Source organism: Eleutherodactylus coqui, chromosome 5 (assembly GCF_035609145.1).
Source record: "Eleutherodactylus coqui strain aEleCoq1 chromosome 5, aEleCoq1.hap1, whole genome shotgun sequence".
NCBI lineage: Eukaryota > Metazoa > Chordata > Amphibia > Anura > Eleutherodactylidae > Eleutherodactylus > Eleutherodactylus coqui.
This window is the reverse complement of record NC_089841.1, coordinates 59580622-59595966: the sequence shown is the minus strand read 5'-3', so window position 1 is coordinate 59595966 and position 15345 is coordinate 59580622. Positions and strand designations below refer to the sequence as shown.

Here is a 15345-nt window from a genome sequence, read left to right as displayed (position 1 = left end):
TGTATGTCCAGTAATAAAACAAAGGACATAAAGACAAAGAGAAAAACTAAAAAGCAAAAGTGGTAAACGTTAGAATTGGGGTTGTCTGTTGAGCTTCATAGATGTTGGTCCCTTGGTCATGGGGCTTTATCATGTACATACTGGGTTATCACCCGCAATATGGGGTTTGCTTGTGGTAATAACTACGGTTGTGAAGGCGGGCTTAGGCCCAACTTCCCTATACCTTCACCTGCTAAGTTAGGGCGTGGGGGTGCTCGATCACTTGTCAATATTGTGGTAAAGCGGGGTGGGTCACGACGGTACCCTTGTTGCCTAGTTGGGATTGGTGAGGTGGGGAATTGGGCATTTATGTTGTTATCACTTGATATCGTACTAATATACCAGTCTTGACCTTTTACCACCAAGCGCCGGCTGTCAGTTTATCATTCTTTATTGTCTTTTATGGGTTTATGGGTGGTAATCTGGGTCGCTCTCGGACTGCGGGAATCACGATCCATCAGGTATTGTATCCTAAGCAACTACACCTGACTTGATTACGCTAACAAAAGAAAATAGGGGAAAGATATCTTAGACAAAGGAGAAATATATTTGTTGAAGCGACCACCTGGGGCTGGACAAACAAAAATGTCCGCACCGCTTCTCGGACTATGTGATGCACACTGTACATTAGTATACATTGGTAGTCTAAGATACTATATGTTGCTCATGTGGGCAGTATTGGTTAATCAATGCAGTATGTAGTGTCTTAGACTAGTGATGCGTACTAATGTACAGTGTGCATCAGGTAGTCCGAGAAGTGGTGCGGCCATCGTTGTTTGCCAGAACCGGAGAATCGCTTTAATGCAACAGGGATGTTTTAATGGAGAAAATTTTTGTGAATCTCTAACGTCTGTACCTTTCTACAAAAATTAGAGCCATGTATTACTACCCAAGGTTGTAATCTTGCAAAGTCAATGTAGATATCCAGGGCTTAATGCATGTAGTATGAAATACAATTAGATGTATGGGTGAATGAACACAGCTCGCAGCACATGACTTGTCACACACAACACATAAAACTTGCTAAACCGGCGCTGCACCGTCAGTGGGTGGACCTCTCCTCGGGCTGTAGAGCAATTCCCTGGCCATGCTCCTCTTTTACCTGCAGTGTTTTGAATTATATTTCCACATGAGTCATCCTAACCTAGTTGATGGCTGTAAAAGTAACACAAGGAAATAGACATATGGTAGGAACAATAAACAATCCTATAACATCCGTATTGTGTTGTCGCAACATTTTTCAGAAGTCAGCTTCCAGAAATTTTTTTGTTTTATATACAACCGATCAAAGCATAACGCAATAACCAAGTAAGAAAAAAGAGTTAGGAACGGGAAGAAAAAGCCCGGCTATGTTTTGCCAAAACCTCCATCCAGTCTGCCAGAAGTCTGTGGGCGAACGTGTTATGTCTGATGAGACCGAGGGAGAACTTCATGGCCATAATTCCAAAAGGTATATTTGGTGCAAAGCCAACACTGCCATCACCAGTAGACCATCAGACCCGCAGTGAAGATGGTTGAAGCAGCATTATGCTTTGGGGCTGTTCTTCCATTCCTGGAACTGGGGCTTTAGTCAAGGTGGAAGGAAATATAAAGAATTCCAGATATCAGTCAATTTTGGCACAAAACCTTCAGGCCTCTGCTAAAATCTGAAGATGAAGAGGAATTTCACTTTTCAGCACGACAACTACCCAAAGCGTACCTCCCAATCAACAAAAGAATGTCTTCACCAGAAGATCACAAAGTTTTGGAATAGCCCAGCCAGAACCCACACCTGAATCCCATTGAAGATCTGTGAGCTGACCTGAAGAGGGCGCTGCTCACGAGATGCCCTCGCAATCTGACAGATTTGGAGCGCTTTTGCAAAGAGAAGTGGGCGAAGATTGCCGAGTCAAGATGTTCCGTTCTGATAACACCTACCCAAAAACACTGAATGCTGTCATACAGTGAAAGGGTACATCAACAAAGTTGATTTAGTTTTAGGGTGTGTATATTTATGCAACAGCATTATTTTAGGTTTTAATTTTTCCACCCTAAAAGATTTCAGCTTGTTTTCCAACGGAATTGTACAGATAACGGGTCCCACTGAAGGGGGAAAGAAATCTGAAATGATTCATCATTTTTTAACAAAAACATGGCATTTTAAAGGGTGTGTAGACTTTTTATATCCACTGTAATTGCTTGAACTGGGCGAGCAGGGAAGTAAGCCAAGAAAGGGGCTCCAAGGGCATGGATATAACTACAAATTTGAAAATAGAACCATGTCTCAGCCATTGGGCCCGTGTTGCCCAGAATTTTCCAAAGGTGCTTAATCTCGGACACAGAAACCACATCTCTTATTCTTGGAAGAGGTCAATTCAATCCCAATAGTAGAGCAGATCCCTCCAATGCAGCTGGAAAATGGGGGTTACGCACTAGTGGGGTGACCAGATGTAAGAGGTCAGAAAAGTCCTTGTTTCATCATATGAAACCCAACTTGCTAAGAGAAAGAGGAACGAGAACGTTTTTCAGGTGACAGAATGTCCACAAAATAGGGACAACCAAAATTCCCAGGGATGCCCCAAGGTTGGGAAACAGTATAATAAATGAGTCAACCACAATGTCCCTATAGTAGAACCAGACAGAATTTCTGTGACGGGACTTTTTCTTCCGCAGAGAAACAATGAGGTTACATATTGGTCACGATTTTGCTACAGCGATCTGATGACCAAGTCCCCGCCTTACCAGGAAATCCTCTGTCACTTAATAATTAGTAAGACTTTCACAATTCTAGCTCTACAATTGAGAAATCATTAATTTTGTAGAAGTCTCCAAAGCGGTATGTTAATGTCACGTAGTTCGCAGTAACCTTTGCTTATCTGGTGTATAAATAGTAAGTAAAACAAGTTAAATATGACAATAGTACATGTAGACCTCCTGTATATATACTTGGTCTGACTATATTGTAGTCGCATTCCATGCTAATAGAATAAAATCCCCCATGCAATCACCATAGAAAACAATGGATCATACTGGAGTGCCAAGAAGATACCATCTGCAAAGCTAGAGTATTCCACGGATATAGTGAACTGGGAATGTCTTGGCGTCCAACAACTGCTTAGCTGTGAAATGGTGGCCACACGAGTTTACAGAAAGTGACTGTCAAATGTGTAAATGAGTAATCCAAACAAAGTAGTGACTGGCAGCATACAGGGATGTAGAAAGATGCAAAAAACACTTTATTGCCCCATTACAGATAAGGTAGCGACATTTCGGCCAAATAGGCCTTCCTCAAGCGTAAATGAGTAGTCATACATGTTCTGCTTTTAGTTGGGGCACTAACAACTACCAAGGAGCCAAGAAGAACTGTTCATCAAGAGCTTGATAACTTGAGTTTCCATGATTGAGCAAACCCGAGAGCTCAATGTCAGTTGCAAAGGTCTAAACTTACTGTTATGTGTTTCATCTTTTTAAAAATATCTCTTAATTGGATTTTCAATATAAAAACAACAAAACTTGACATTTTTACTAATTCAGTGTGATTACACAACTAGAGGGATCAGAAATGAACATATAACAGTGCATAAGAAAGGAGCAGGAGTTCCCAACCAAAAGCCCTAGGTACAACGGAAAACATTAGCATGCAATGTTTGCAACATGCAGACCCGAGGCTACTAGTGAACTAGATGCCATTGCCCATGAGAAATGGACTACAATTCTTCAGGAACGCTATCTGATGCTGCTGTTTGGCTATACATTATGTTTGCAACAGGTCATAACAGCAAAAGGTCTTCTAATAAGTACAGTACAATATGGAAATGTGAACAAACCCATTGAAATCAATGAGTTCTATTCCCTGCGTATTACACACATAAATTTTACACACGCAAAGAGGAGCCCTTACTTGTTTTGAGCTATTTAAAATGTTCTTGTTTTTGTTGTTTTTGCAAACAGCTGAAAGTTTGTCAATTTGGCAAATAAACCTAATTTGGAATGGTGGGGTGGGGGGTAAATAATTTTGATTGCAACTTTATGTCAACTAAACTTACTTCACTAAAGATTAATTGTACTGGAGATTCGCACTTTTACATGGTCTTACACAATCCCTGATCAGACTGTTCTCCTTCTTGTTTCCCGCAGACTACAGACATTACTAGTACCCTTGGCTATGATACTCTCCTCCAGCACATGAATGATGGGAGAAAGAACTGCAAGGAGTTTGAAGACTTCCTAAAGGAAAGGTAAGCATCTAGAAGATTACAGATGCATGAAAAGAGTTATCAAATAAAGTGACTCTTTTTTTTTTGTTGAATCCTCTGAATATATGGTTCAAAAATATTTTATTAGCTGTATCGGACAGTACAATAAGAAATCATTGCAGGGTTAGTTATGCAGCAGTCAAATCCTAATCACAAACCCTTCTCCCTGATAGTTCAACCGCCACCCAGTGTCCCAGCTATTTTTATATTTATTCGTGAAAAATGGAATATAACAAAACAAAATGAACCAAAATCCCCTGTTATAAATTGCAACAAATCCTGGTCTGGGGGATTGAGGTAATATAGGGGTCTCCAAGGTTTTAGAGCAGAGCAGGGAAAACCCTGAAGGAGAGATTGGGGGGGAAGGACATTGTGGGAGTTAGAGGTCTAGGGGCGGGGGGAGTAGGGGAGTAGAAAAGTAGAAAAAGAGAAAGCGAAAAGGGGGAAAAAGAAGGAAGAGAGAGAAAAAGAGAAAAAGATGTCTGTCCAGTCTATAAACACCTATCAATAAGCTCGTAGGTATGTTTGTAAGCATTCGTCGGCTCCATTAGAGGGTGTTCTGGAGCGGCAACTCCACCACACAACCAAGCGTTCAGTTTAGGTGAAGCCCGAAACTGTATCCACACCGCCCAGGTGCTGTAGAATTTAGAATATTTCATGTCATCTTTGGCACAGAGTTCCTCCATTTGTTTTAAATTATCCATGGCTTCCAACCACATCAGTCGTGATGGGGGAGTTACAGATTTCCATCTCCTGGGAATGATCTGTCTCATAGCCAGTAGAAAGAAGCGTAGCAGGGAGCCTTTGGCTTGTGACACTGATCCTGGTATCATGGATAGAAGTGCCAACTCAGGGGTGAGATTAAGCGGGCTTTTGCAAACCACTGTATATAGAGCTTCCACCTCGCGCCACAGTGGTTGAATTTGTGCACAAGACCATCATAGATGAATGAAGGTCCCCTTTTCGCTGAGACACCTCCAGCAAAGATCCGGATACTGAGGGTATATTCTGGATAGTCCCGCCGGGGTCCTATACCATCGGGTCAGAATCTTATAGTTAAGCTCCTGTAGTCTTCTGGAGACGCTCAGCTTATGGGTCATAACATAGGCCTTCTCCCACAACTCCGCCTGAAGATCCTTTCCTAGTTCGTTCTCCCAAGTTAGTTTCAGGGTCCTATTTCCCCCTGATGTGTCCCTCTCTAGAAGTGAACTATATAGTGAGGAGATAGACTGTGGTGTGCCTGGTTTAGTCAAACACATTTTCTTGAAGGCAGTAATTGATCTCCTCAGTTGTTGCGGACAGCCCAAAGACCTGACATAGTGGCATAGCTGTAAGTATTGGTACCATGCTCCAGCTGGGGGGTCCCTTCCCTCTAGTACCTCTTGTAGGCTCTTTGACCCTGTGTCTGTCAGGATGTCCCGTATCCTGGGAACTGGGTCTGCCATCCCAGCCGTCAGGGGTGTGCCCTTTAAGAAGGCTGGTATATCTGGATTACCCACCAATGGGGTGAGTGGACCCGGGGATGTAATCAGCCCGGATTTGACAGCTGGGCCGATCCAGGCGCTGAGTAAATTTTCTATAAAGGGCGAGAATCCCAAGTCTTTGTGTCTGTCTTTACCCGGTATCCAGATGCAACCTCGCCCCCGAAATAGGGTCGAGTCCTGCTCCGCCTCTACCCATCTTTTCTGTTCCTTACCATGGAGCAAATCTAACACGCATTTGGTCAAGGATGCTCTATGATAAAGTGAGAAATTGGGGACTCCCATTCCTCCGCTAGCTTTTGGGCCAGAAAGGGCCTTCCATCTACGCCTAGGTCTGTGGTTACCCCAAATGAATCTCATAACTAACCGCTGAATCTGTGACAGAAATGCGCCTGTTAATTTTATAGGGACTGTCTGGAAAAAGATATAAGAATTTGGGAAGGGAATTCATTTTGATTGTATTTATTCTCCCGAACCAGGACAGCGGCAGAGACCTCCATCTATCCAAATCCCTCTCAAGGGCCGCAAGCAGCGGGGTATAGTTTTTTTCAAAAAGCCTGTCAGGGTTCGCTGTGATGACTGTTCCCAGGTATCTGATCCCGTCCTCTCTCCAGGCGAAGGGAAATGCTAGTTGTAGGGATTCTTTCTCTTTTCTGGGCAGGGTTATATTTAAAATTTCGGATTTATTAAGATTTACTTTGAAGTTAGATATTCCGCTAAACATCTCAAATTCCTTTAGGATACAGGGGAGTGCTATTCTCGGATTGGTGACGTAGATCAGCAGGTCGTCTGCATACAGAGCAACCTTATGCTCCTCCGGGCCCACCCTGACCCCCTGTATACTGCAGTTAGCTCTTAGGGCGTTTGCTAGTGTCTCCATCACCAAAATGTAAAGGAAGGGAGACAGGGGACAACCTTGCCTTGTGCCGTTATTAATGTTTATTGGCTGAAAGAGTTGTCCATTGACCCGTACCCTAGCAGTAGGGCCATGATACAGAGCCAGAACCCTACTCAAAAAACGCGGACCTATGCCCACCATCCGCAGGGTTGCCTCTAGAAACCTCCAATCCACCCTGTCAAATGCTTTCTCGGCATCTACAAGTAGTAGGCACAGTGGGCTTCCCGACCGATGTGCCCTTGATACAATAGCCAATGTTCTAATTGTGTTGTCACCTGCCTCCCTTCCGGGGACGAATCCCACCTGATCCCTGTCTGTCAGCAAGGGACAAGTGGCCTCAAACAAGCCGCTAGCATCCCAGAATAGATTATAGTGTCAATATTTAACAACGATATGGGCCTGTAAGTGCCACAGGCAGAGGGGTCTTTCCCAGGTTTAGGGATGACGGTTATAATGGCCTGCAGGGCCTGTGGTGGGAAAAAGCAGTCATGTGATATGGCGTTAAAGGCGTCTAGCATTATAGGGGCCATCGCCTCCCCGCATATCTTGAAGAAGCGTGGGGTGAAACCATCGGGCCCAGGACTCTTTCCCACCTTGAGGGCCAGAATACCGTCGGTTAACTCCTCAAGTGAGAAGTCCTCTTCCAGTGACCGGCAGTGGGCTTCAGGAATGTTTTTAGGGCAATTTTGTAGTAGATAGGCGTCCTGACCCCTTATTATCTCCTCTGGCTTCGTTGTGTGCTCTTTCTATAGGTTATATAGATTGTGGTAGAAAAAGTGGAAACTATCTAGAATTTCCGTGTTGGTATGTACCTGTTCCTCTTTTCGTGACTGGATGGAGTATGTCTGTGGAGACCTAGGGTTAAGAGCCCTAGCTAGCCCTCTACTGCACTTGTTCCCGTATTCATAGAAACTTCCCTTCACCCTATCTCTCTGACACAGCGAAGCCTGATCCAGCAAAAGCAGGATCTGGCTGCGGACATCTGATATCTCTGCCGCTCCCTGGTCCGAAGGTGTCGTTTTGTTGGATGATTCCAAGAGACCCAGCCTAGCGAGTAGACCCTCAAGAGCATTACTTCTATCTTTTTTCAGGCGTGCCCCGTGGGATATAAAAATGCCCCGTAACACGCATTTAAGCGCCTCCCATTTAATTGGGGCTGGGGTTTCATCCAGCTGATGATTGGCTTTAAATTGCTCTATTGCCAGCTGGATGTCCTGTAGGCAGGCCCTGTCGTTCAGCAGGTTGTCGTTGAGCCTCCAGCTGTTATTGGTGTTGTCTTTCCGACCCCGTTCTAGGGATCCCCAGACCGGAGCATGGTCCGACCATAAGAACGACCCCATGGAGCACCCCGGGCCCCTATCTAAGAGTCTATGTGAGATGAATAAGTAATCTATGCGATGATAACTATTATGTGCTAAGGAGTGGTAACTATAGTACCTAACCTTGGGGTGTAGCACGCGCCACATATCTACTAGCTGAAGGTTTGTCAGTTCCCTCACTAGTCTGCGTGTTGCTGAGTGCGATATGCCAGACTTACCCTCTGATGAATCGAGGCCAGGATTCAGACCCAGGTTGAAGTCGCCTCCTAGTATTATAGAAGACCCGTCAGCAAAGGATGCCAGAGCCCCCAGCATCCGGATCCCAAAGCGAACCTGTGCCTGATTAGGGAAATAGACATTGGCAATTGTGAATATCTCCATACCCATTTGTCTTTTCACGAACAGATAACGTTCCTCAGGGTCAATCTCTGATGAGAGGAATTTGTGTGGAAGATTTCTGTGGATAGCGATGCATGTTCCCCCCGCCTTTTTTTGCGGGTGGGGGCTGTGAAACCAGGTCGTGTAGTGGCGGTGCCTGCATCCGGGGATGTTTCCGGCTTGGAAGTGTGTTTCTTGTAGTAATGCGATCATTATGTGATGTTTGTGTAGGTGGTCTAATATTTCCCCTCTTTGGGCCGGTTTGTTTAGGCCCCTCACATTGAAGGTGCCGAATGTGAAGTTAGCCATCATGTGGTTACCATGTGGTGGCTTTCAAAGACTGGACAGACATATAATAGAGAAAGGAGGGACATTAGAATGTGGAAGGGAGAGAAAAACTCAGAGGTGGGAGAGAGAGAGAAAATAGTGAACGGCATAAAATAGCAGTTAGATGGTGAATCAGCGGTACCAGCGATTCGCCAGGGGTCGCGTTCAATTGCGCGACTAGTCACCCAGTAGGGAGAGTGAGCACATCGAGGGTCAAGGGGCACCCCCTGGCTACTACCACCCTTTAAAATATCAAAGCTCAAACGTGTGACCTCTAAGAGGTCTCTGCTAATGAACCTCGGACACCGACGTCCCGGTAGAATTAGGTAATTTTTAGACAGTAGGCCCCTTCAGAACTGGGCCTCTTAAACAGGGAGGCATGAATAAACATAAACATTGCGCCCTTCGACGGGACCCGTCCCCGTCTCTTCCCCACCCCCGGCAAGTGGCCGGAGAGGGGTAGTCGACCGAAGACAGACCCCGCCATTCCGTATGCAAAGGCATCGGGCAAACATTCTATTCTTGGATATCGCCCTCACGGGGGGGGGGGGGGGGGGGGGGCATACAGTAATAAACTTTCAGGACATAAAACTCTCTATTTACGTGGCATGGCCTCCTCCTCTGTGGCCTTCTCGTTGTCTCCTGGGGCGCGCTGTCTGTCACTGCTCCCGTGTGGTCTGCGTAAGCAAGCTGGGAGGCATGGGCCATTCAGGGAGTGCAATCATTGGCAGTTCAAATGTTCCTAAAAATTTGGACAGGTCGCCAAGTGATCGGAAAACTGCAGATCTGCCATCCTTTTTTGCTGACAGCGAGAATAGGAATCCCCAGCGGTACTGGATTCCGTGATCTTTGAGTGCCATCAGGAGGGGCCGCAGAGCCCTTCTCAATTGCAGTGTGTGGCGGGCTAGGTCCTGTAATATGATGATAGGTTTGCCCTCGCACACTAGGAGGTCTGGCTGGTCCCTTGCTTTGCGAAGTATAGTGTCCTTGTCCCGAAAAAAGTGGACCCTGCATATAACATCTCTAGGGCGGTTTACATCAGTCGCTCTTGGGCCTAGTCCTCTATGGATCCTGTCAAGATCAACTGGGCGCTCAGGTGGTCTGTCCAGTAAACGCATAAAGAGAGCTTGAGCCCATGGTTCTAGCTGGTTCCCTTCAATTTCCTCGGAAATACCTCTGATATGCAGGTTATTTCTCCTGTTCCTGTTCTCTAAGTCGTCAAGGTGCATAGTAAGATTAGCGATCTGATCTGCCTGCGCCTGGATTGCTTGTTTATGTGATTCCAAAATGGCCGCTGTCTCCTCCTGCGCCTCCTCCACCTGGTGCAGCCTATGTCCAATCTGGTGTACCTCTGTATGGATGGACTCCAGCGCCTGTTTGTTGGACGCTTCAGATTTATTAAAGAGGGCGCTCAGTTCATCTCTTGTTGGAATTGCCATTATGTGGGCTTTCCAGCTATTCTCCCCTGCTTCGTGTAGTGACATGGCTGGCAGAACCCTCCTTGCCTTCTTGTGCGTCACTGTGGGGTAATCTGTAGGGGATTGTGTCTCACTCCATGGGGGACTACCACTCCTCTCAGGCATCTGTCTCTGTTGTTCATGAGGGAGGAGGGGTGAGGAGTACTGGTGTGCAGCGCTGCTGCTTACTCTACTCACATATGCCCTGCCATGGGCGCTGGAGGAGTTCATGGGGCTGCTGCCTCTGCTGTCCTCATAGGCTGTGGGACTCCGTGGGGGGAGATCCTCGCTCAGCTGGGGTACCGCTGGCTGCTTCGGAGGAGCTCCCCGCTCCTGTCTGAGCCACGGGGGTCTCCTGCACGTGGCACTCCGGCGCCATCTTGGGTCTGACGGAGGTTGAGCGCGGGGTACTGAGGAAGCGTTCAATCGCCGCCCCCCCCCCCCCCCCCCGCTACCATCATCTGCCGCCGCCTCCGTCCTGTCGTTCCTGCGTCTTCCCATGGTCGCTGCTGGGGCTTTCAGGGTGAGTCTTGTCGGTGTCTGGGGTCTGATTACGGGTGGGTGCCGCGGGAGCTCTTAGGGCTGCGTCCTTATCCCTCCATGCGCTCCTCTGAATATATGAAAGTATGCTTGCCTTTGGAATAGCAGACTGGCATTGTGCTATTATGTAAAGTATATTCCCTGGTCTACCACCACCAATAGGATTAAGATAAACGTAGGATTTTTAACAGGGGGATTTCCAACTTGACAGCCAGTGCCCGCAATGCCTGTCCATAGAGACTGAAAGGGAGAAACACTCATGCACAGTTTCGAAGCCGGCAATACTTACTGTTGTCAGGCTCTTTCTGTTCTGCGTGGGCATGCTCTTCTCATCTTCAGGTTCCAATGATTGGCTGCACCTCTCATGTGACATGCTGCTCCTAGGAATAGAATTTAGAGGAGGTAGAAAAATTAGAAACAATGGAATCACACAAATTGCCACAGGATACGAGATAACTTTCTGATCAATGGGAGTCTCACCATTGAGACCTTCACTGATTTCGAGAATGGGGGTGCTGTGTCCCTCACCCTCCTGTGGGGTTACTGCACTCCCTGCAATGAGGAGGAGACTGAGTGAAGCGCTGGTCATGCAAACACATTAACACTCGTTTGAATGGGACTCCGGAGATACCTGAGTGGCACCTGCTTAGGTATTTCCGTCAGCTCTATTTAAATGAATAGTGTGCTTCCCGCACATGCTTAGCCAGCGCTCCATTCATAGTGATAGCATTGCGGAGGAAGAAGTGACCCCCGTAGTGAGAGGCAGAGTGGGACCCAGAAGTCTTGTTCTCGAGACCCTCATTGATCAGCAAGTTACTGCCAATCCTTTGGAAAACTTTTAATTGTGGTGCAACCCCTTTAATGTTCATATATTCACACTCCCGTGCCATTGCCGTTCCTCCCGCCGCTGATTGATAAGTCTTTCTGTATTAAATGGGCACTAGGGAAGAGAGACATATGCTGAGGTTTTTGTCACAGGAAAAGCAGGACTTCCAGCACTCTCATAAATATGGCTTGAAACATGTAAGCATTCCTATGTTTATCCTCTGCTTCCCACTGTGTTGCCTTTTAGAATAGCTGTGTTTTATTTATGAGAGTGCTGGAAGTCCTGCTTTTCTTATGACCTGAAGCGAGTGTTTTTCTTCCCTGTATCTCCTTATTTACGAGTGCTGATTCAATCCTGTAGTGGTGAGTTATTTTTTTCTATCTATTTGTACAAAGGTCATTGTGCAGGGAGGGGCAGGAGGTAAGCTGTGAGCATCTTCTATTGTAAATGATGGATCCTATGTTATCTTTATATAGGTGTTACCTTTCACTGTAATCCTGCCTATGAGGATCATGAGATGACTGCTGCTGAAGTTTTCTCTACAGAACAGGAAGTTTCAGACTATTATTAGGCTTAGTAGTCAGAGTGAAAACTGCAGAATTTTAGAATTTTTTAAATATATATTTTGACTGACATTTTTAAACAAAATCATCAAAAAATCTTTCAAAAAATATTTACAGTAAAAACTTTGGTAAGGTTGGCATATCTTGTACTTTGTGAATAGAGTATTAATTGTTAAAGTGATCTCCCATCAAAGATAGATAAATAGATAGATATGAGATAGATAGATTGATATGAGATAGATAGATAGATAGATAGATAGATAGATAGATAGATAGATAGATAGATATTAAGCACAGCGCAAGAAGTTGGCTTATTATTATAGATAGATAGATATGAGATAGACATGAAATAGATAGATAGATCAAAGTGCTAATGAGCACTTGTGCATCTTTCCGTGTGTGACGTGTGAGATAAATGCAGAGCCTGACAGCATCTGTGAATGTCAGTTAACAGCTCTTAGCTCCACTCCTGATCACATGACGGTGACATCATCACAGGTCCTTTATCCTTGTGTGCTGAATGAGGGATTATGAGCAGACTACATCGCCCACAAACCCCTGTGGCTTCAGTTGCTATGGATACAGCAGTGCTCAGTCTGCTAGTTTGTAATTGTTTGTGAGACAGCTGCACACCTGTGTGGAGACTCCAATAAACGACATCTCACAAATGTCCACGTACATACCTGGTGATGCATATTGACCAACAACATTGAAGCATAGTCCTTCCCCACTATCTTCACATCTTCTGAACGTAATATCATGTCCTCTAAAGTACTAATTCTGCCAATACCAGTCCAGCCTTCATCTAATCGTCAACCGTTGTCCAGTGTTGAAACAAACACGTCACCACAGAGGGTTCAACGTTGCCGTGAAGCTAATGCAGCTTACATGACACAGCCACAAGCCACGATTTCACCTCAGCCACCACCTACAGTCTGTACATCTCATGCAGCAGATATGCAAAAGATATGCAAATACGAGCGAACATGTCTCCTCAGCGAGCAGGTGAAGTTCGTTAATCACGTTCAGCTCACATGCAAAAACAACGTAGCAGAGCTGTGTGTGTGAGACATGCATGTAGCAGAGCTGTCATTGCACAACCAGAAACACTGGTACTATAATTTCCTAATAATTACTAGTAGACAGATATGAGGTAGATAGATATGAGATAGATAGATAGATAGATAGATAGATAGATAGATAGATAGATAGAACCAGAGTAACGTGATTGGTTTTAGATAAAGACATATATTAATACAACATTTTACTTCCTGCAGGGCAGCAATAGAAGAGAGATATGGCAAAGATCTGGTTAATTTAACGAAGAAGAAATCTTGTGGTCAAACTGAAATTAAGTGAGTAAGCAATTTCCTATAAGAAGAACCCTTTAACAAAAATGATAAAAAAGTGGAAACCCCTTTAAAAAATATGATGGGAAAATGACATCTCACAGTGTGTAGTTCCCCTTTCCTCTGCAAATGTTTACAAACTTCTAAAGACACTTAAACCTCCATCTAGAATAATACAGTAAATGCTGCGGAGGGAGGTGGGGGATGCAGCTGCAGTAGTAGCTCTCCCTTTGTGTGTGTTATGGGTTCTTAGCAGAGGACTAAAGCCTCTTTTAGGGAATGTTCACATATAGCGGAATTGGTGCAGATTTACCTCAGTGGAATATTCGCACCAAATTCTGCAGCAAAAACTTTATCAAAATCCGCTCTGTTGTTGTGCATTTTGGTACAGATCCACAGCAGAATTTACTGGTTTATTTGCCAAATTTACAAACTTTTAGCTGTTTACAAAAAAAAAAAAAATAGCTCAACACAACTGATATTACAAGTTGTTTCTCAAAATTCAGCACACAATTCTACTTTTAATGACTACTAGTCTCGGAATTATTCATCTACCTGAATAAAATCCCTCATAAAAGCACACATTTGTAAATTAGGTGTTGTCTCAAGCACACCTGATGCAACTAAACAAGGGCTTCATTACTTGCATCAGGTGTGCTTGTGATAAAACAACTGTGTAATTAAAATCTGGGAAATAAAAGATATTAAGAGGAGATAACTAATAGTGGAATTCCCCTTTCAGATAATTAATTGGATGCTACTTTTATATTAACTCATCCTGTATTTCTTTTTTACAGCACACTTAAGAGGGCTCTAGATGCCTTCAAACAACGTAAGTCCTTTTTTTTGCATATGAGGAGTTTACGATTTTTACAGTTCTATATTGATTCATATCATAATAGAAAAATATTGGGTTCAGAGTTGCCTTATCCTCATAGAGGTATATGATAAAAATCTGACTGCTACATAGGACGCTATATATCTATATGTAGTCAGCTCCCACTAACGGCAACTGTTGGTAAACAGAATTTTATATAGTAGCCAGAGCTCCCTCTCACCATGGCCCTATAGCAATGGAGTGTGTTATATGTAAAAAGGTGTAGTTGTCCATGTTATGGATGTCAACTGCTAGTGCCTCCTCTCACTCGTATCCTCCATTGGTCGCAGCCGGTGGCCTCTGTTGTCTCCTCTGTGCAGCAGACATCACACTCTAGCTCCTGCCTATAGGGGCACCCCCCTTCTTAAAGGCCGGAATACACACAGAGCTTTTGTATTCCCAACCAAGCTGGATAGGCATCTGGCTATTTAAGGCACTTTCTCACCTCTAGAGGGTCCTGAGTAATAGGCTCTGTTTGGTTCTGCAGAAGTGTTATTGACTACTGCCTGATTCCTGGTTCTGACCCATGCTTGTTAACCCAGGTTTTCCATCTTCTGCTGTCCTGACCTCAGCTAGTTATTTGACTACATGTTGTCTGACTGTTGCCTGCCACAATTCTCTTCCTGTCTTTCTGTTTATACATAAACTCTGACTTCGGGCTGTGCTACTACATCTCTGGCTGTCACTCTGGTACCACGCTAGTGTCTCTGATCTGTCCATGTCAGCTACCACTGCACTGAAACTACTCTTCGGGTAACAGCATAGGAAACCATACAGCAAAGACCAGATACCACTGAGAAGGGTTAGAGGGTGAAAACCAGTAGAAGGTGCTGCCTTCAGGAATAGCCAAAAGTCAAATCAGTCAATGGCACAGCAGGTTTCAGGCTATGATGGCAACCCATCTGCACCCATCATGTTGCAGAGGGGAAGATAAAGCGCCTCCCATGCGGCTAACGGCTTGGATGCCACAATCAGCATTGAACTTGGCAGAGTACACAGGGTAATCTCCTGCTGAGCTGTTCCATTCCTGGCTAGATAGCAGACATGGCGTGGTTT

At 44.9% G+C, this 15345-nt stretch overlaps 1 protein-coding gene across 2 annotated transcripts in view; it reads left to right on the top strand.

Annotated features, from left to right (window-relative positions):
* PSTPIP2 (proline-serine-threonine phosphatase interacting protein 2) overlaps positions 1–15345 on the top strand; it is an 81911-nt gene that overhangs the window by 39016 nt on the left and 27550 nt on the right. For both annotated transcript variants that reach the window (XM_066602608.1, XM_066602609.1), the window contains exons 2-4: positions 4156–4256; positions 13341–13418; positions 14210–14244. In XM_066602608.1, coding sequence (XP_066458705.1) covers positions 4156–4256; positions 13341–13418; positions 14210–14244 — 214 coding nt within the window. The remainder of the gene's footprint in view (positions 1–4155; positions 4257–13340; positions 13419–14209; positions 14245–15345) is intronic.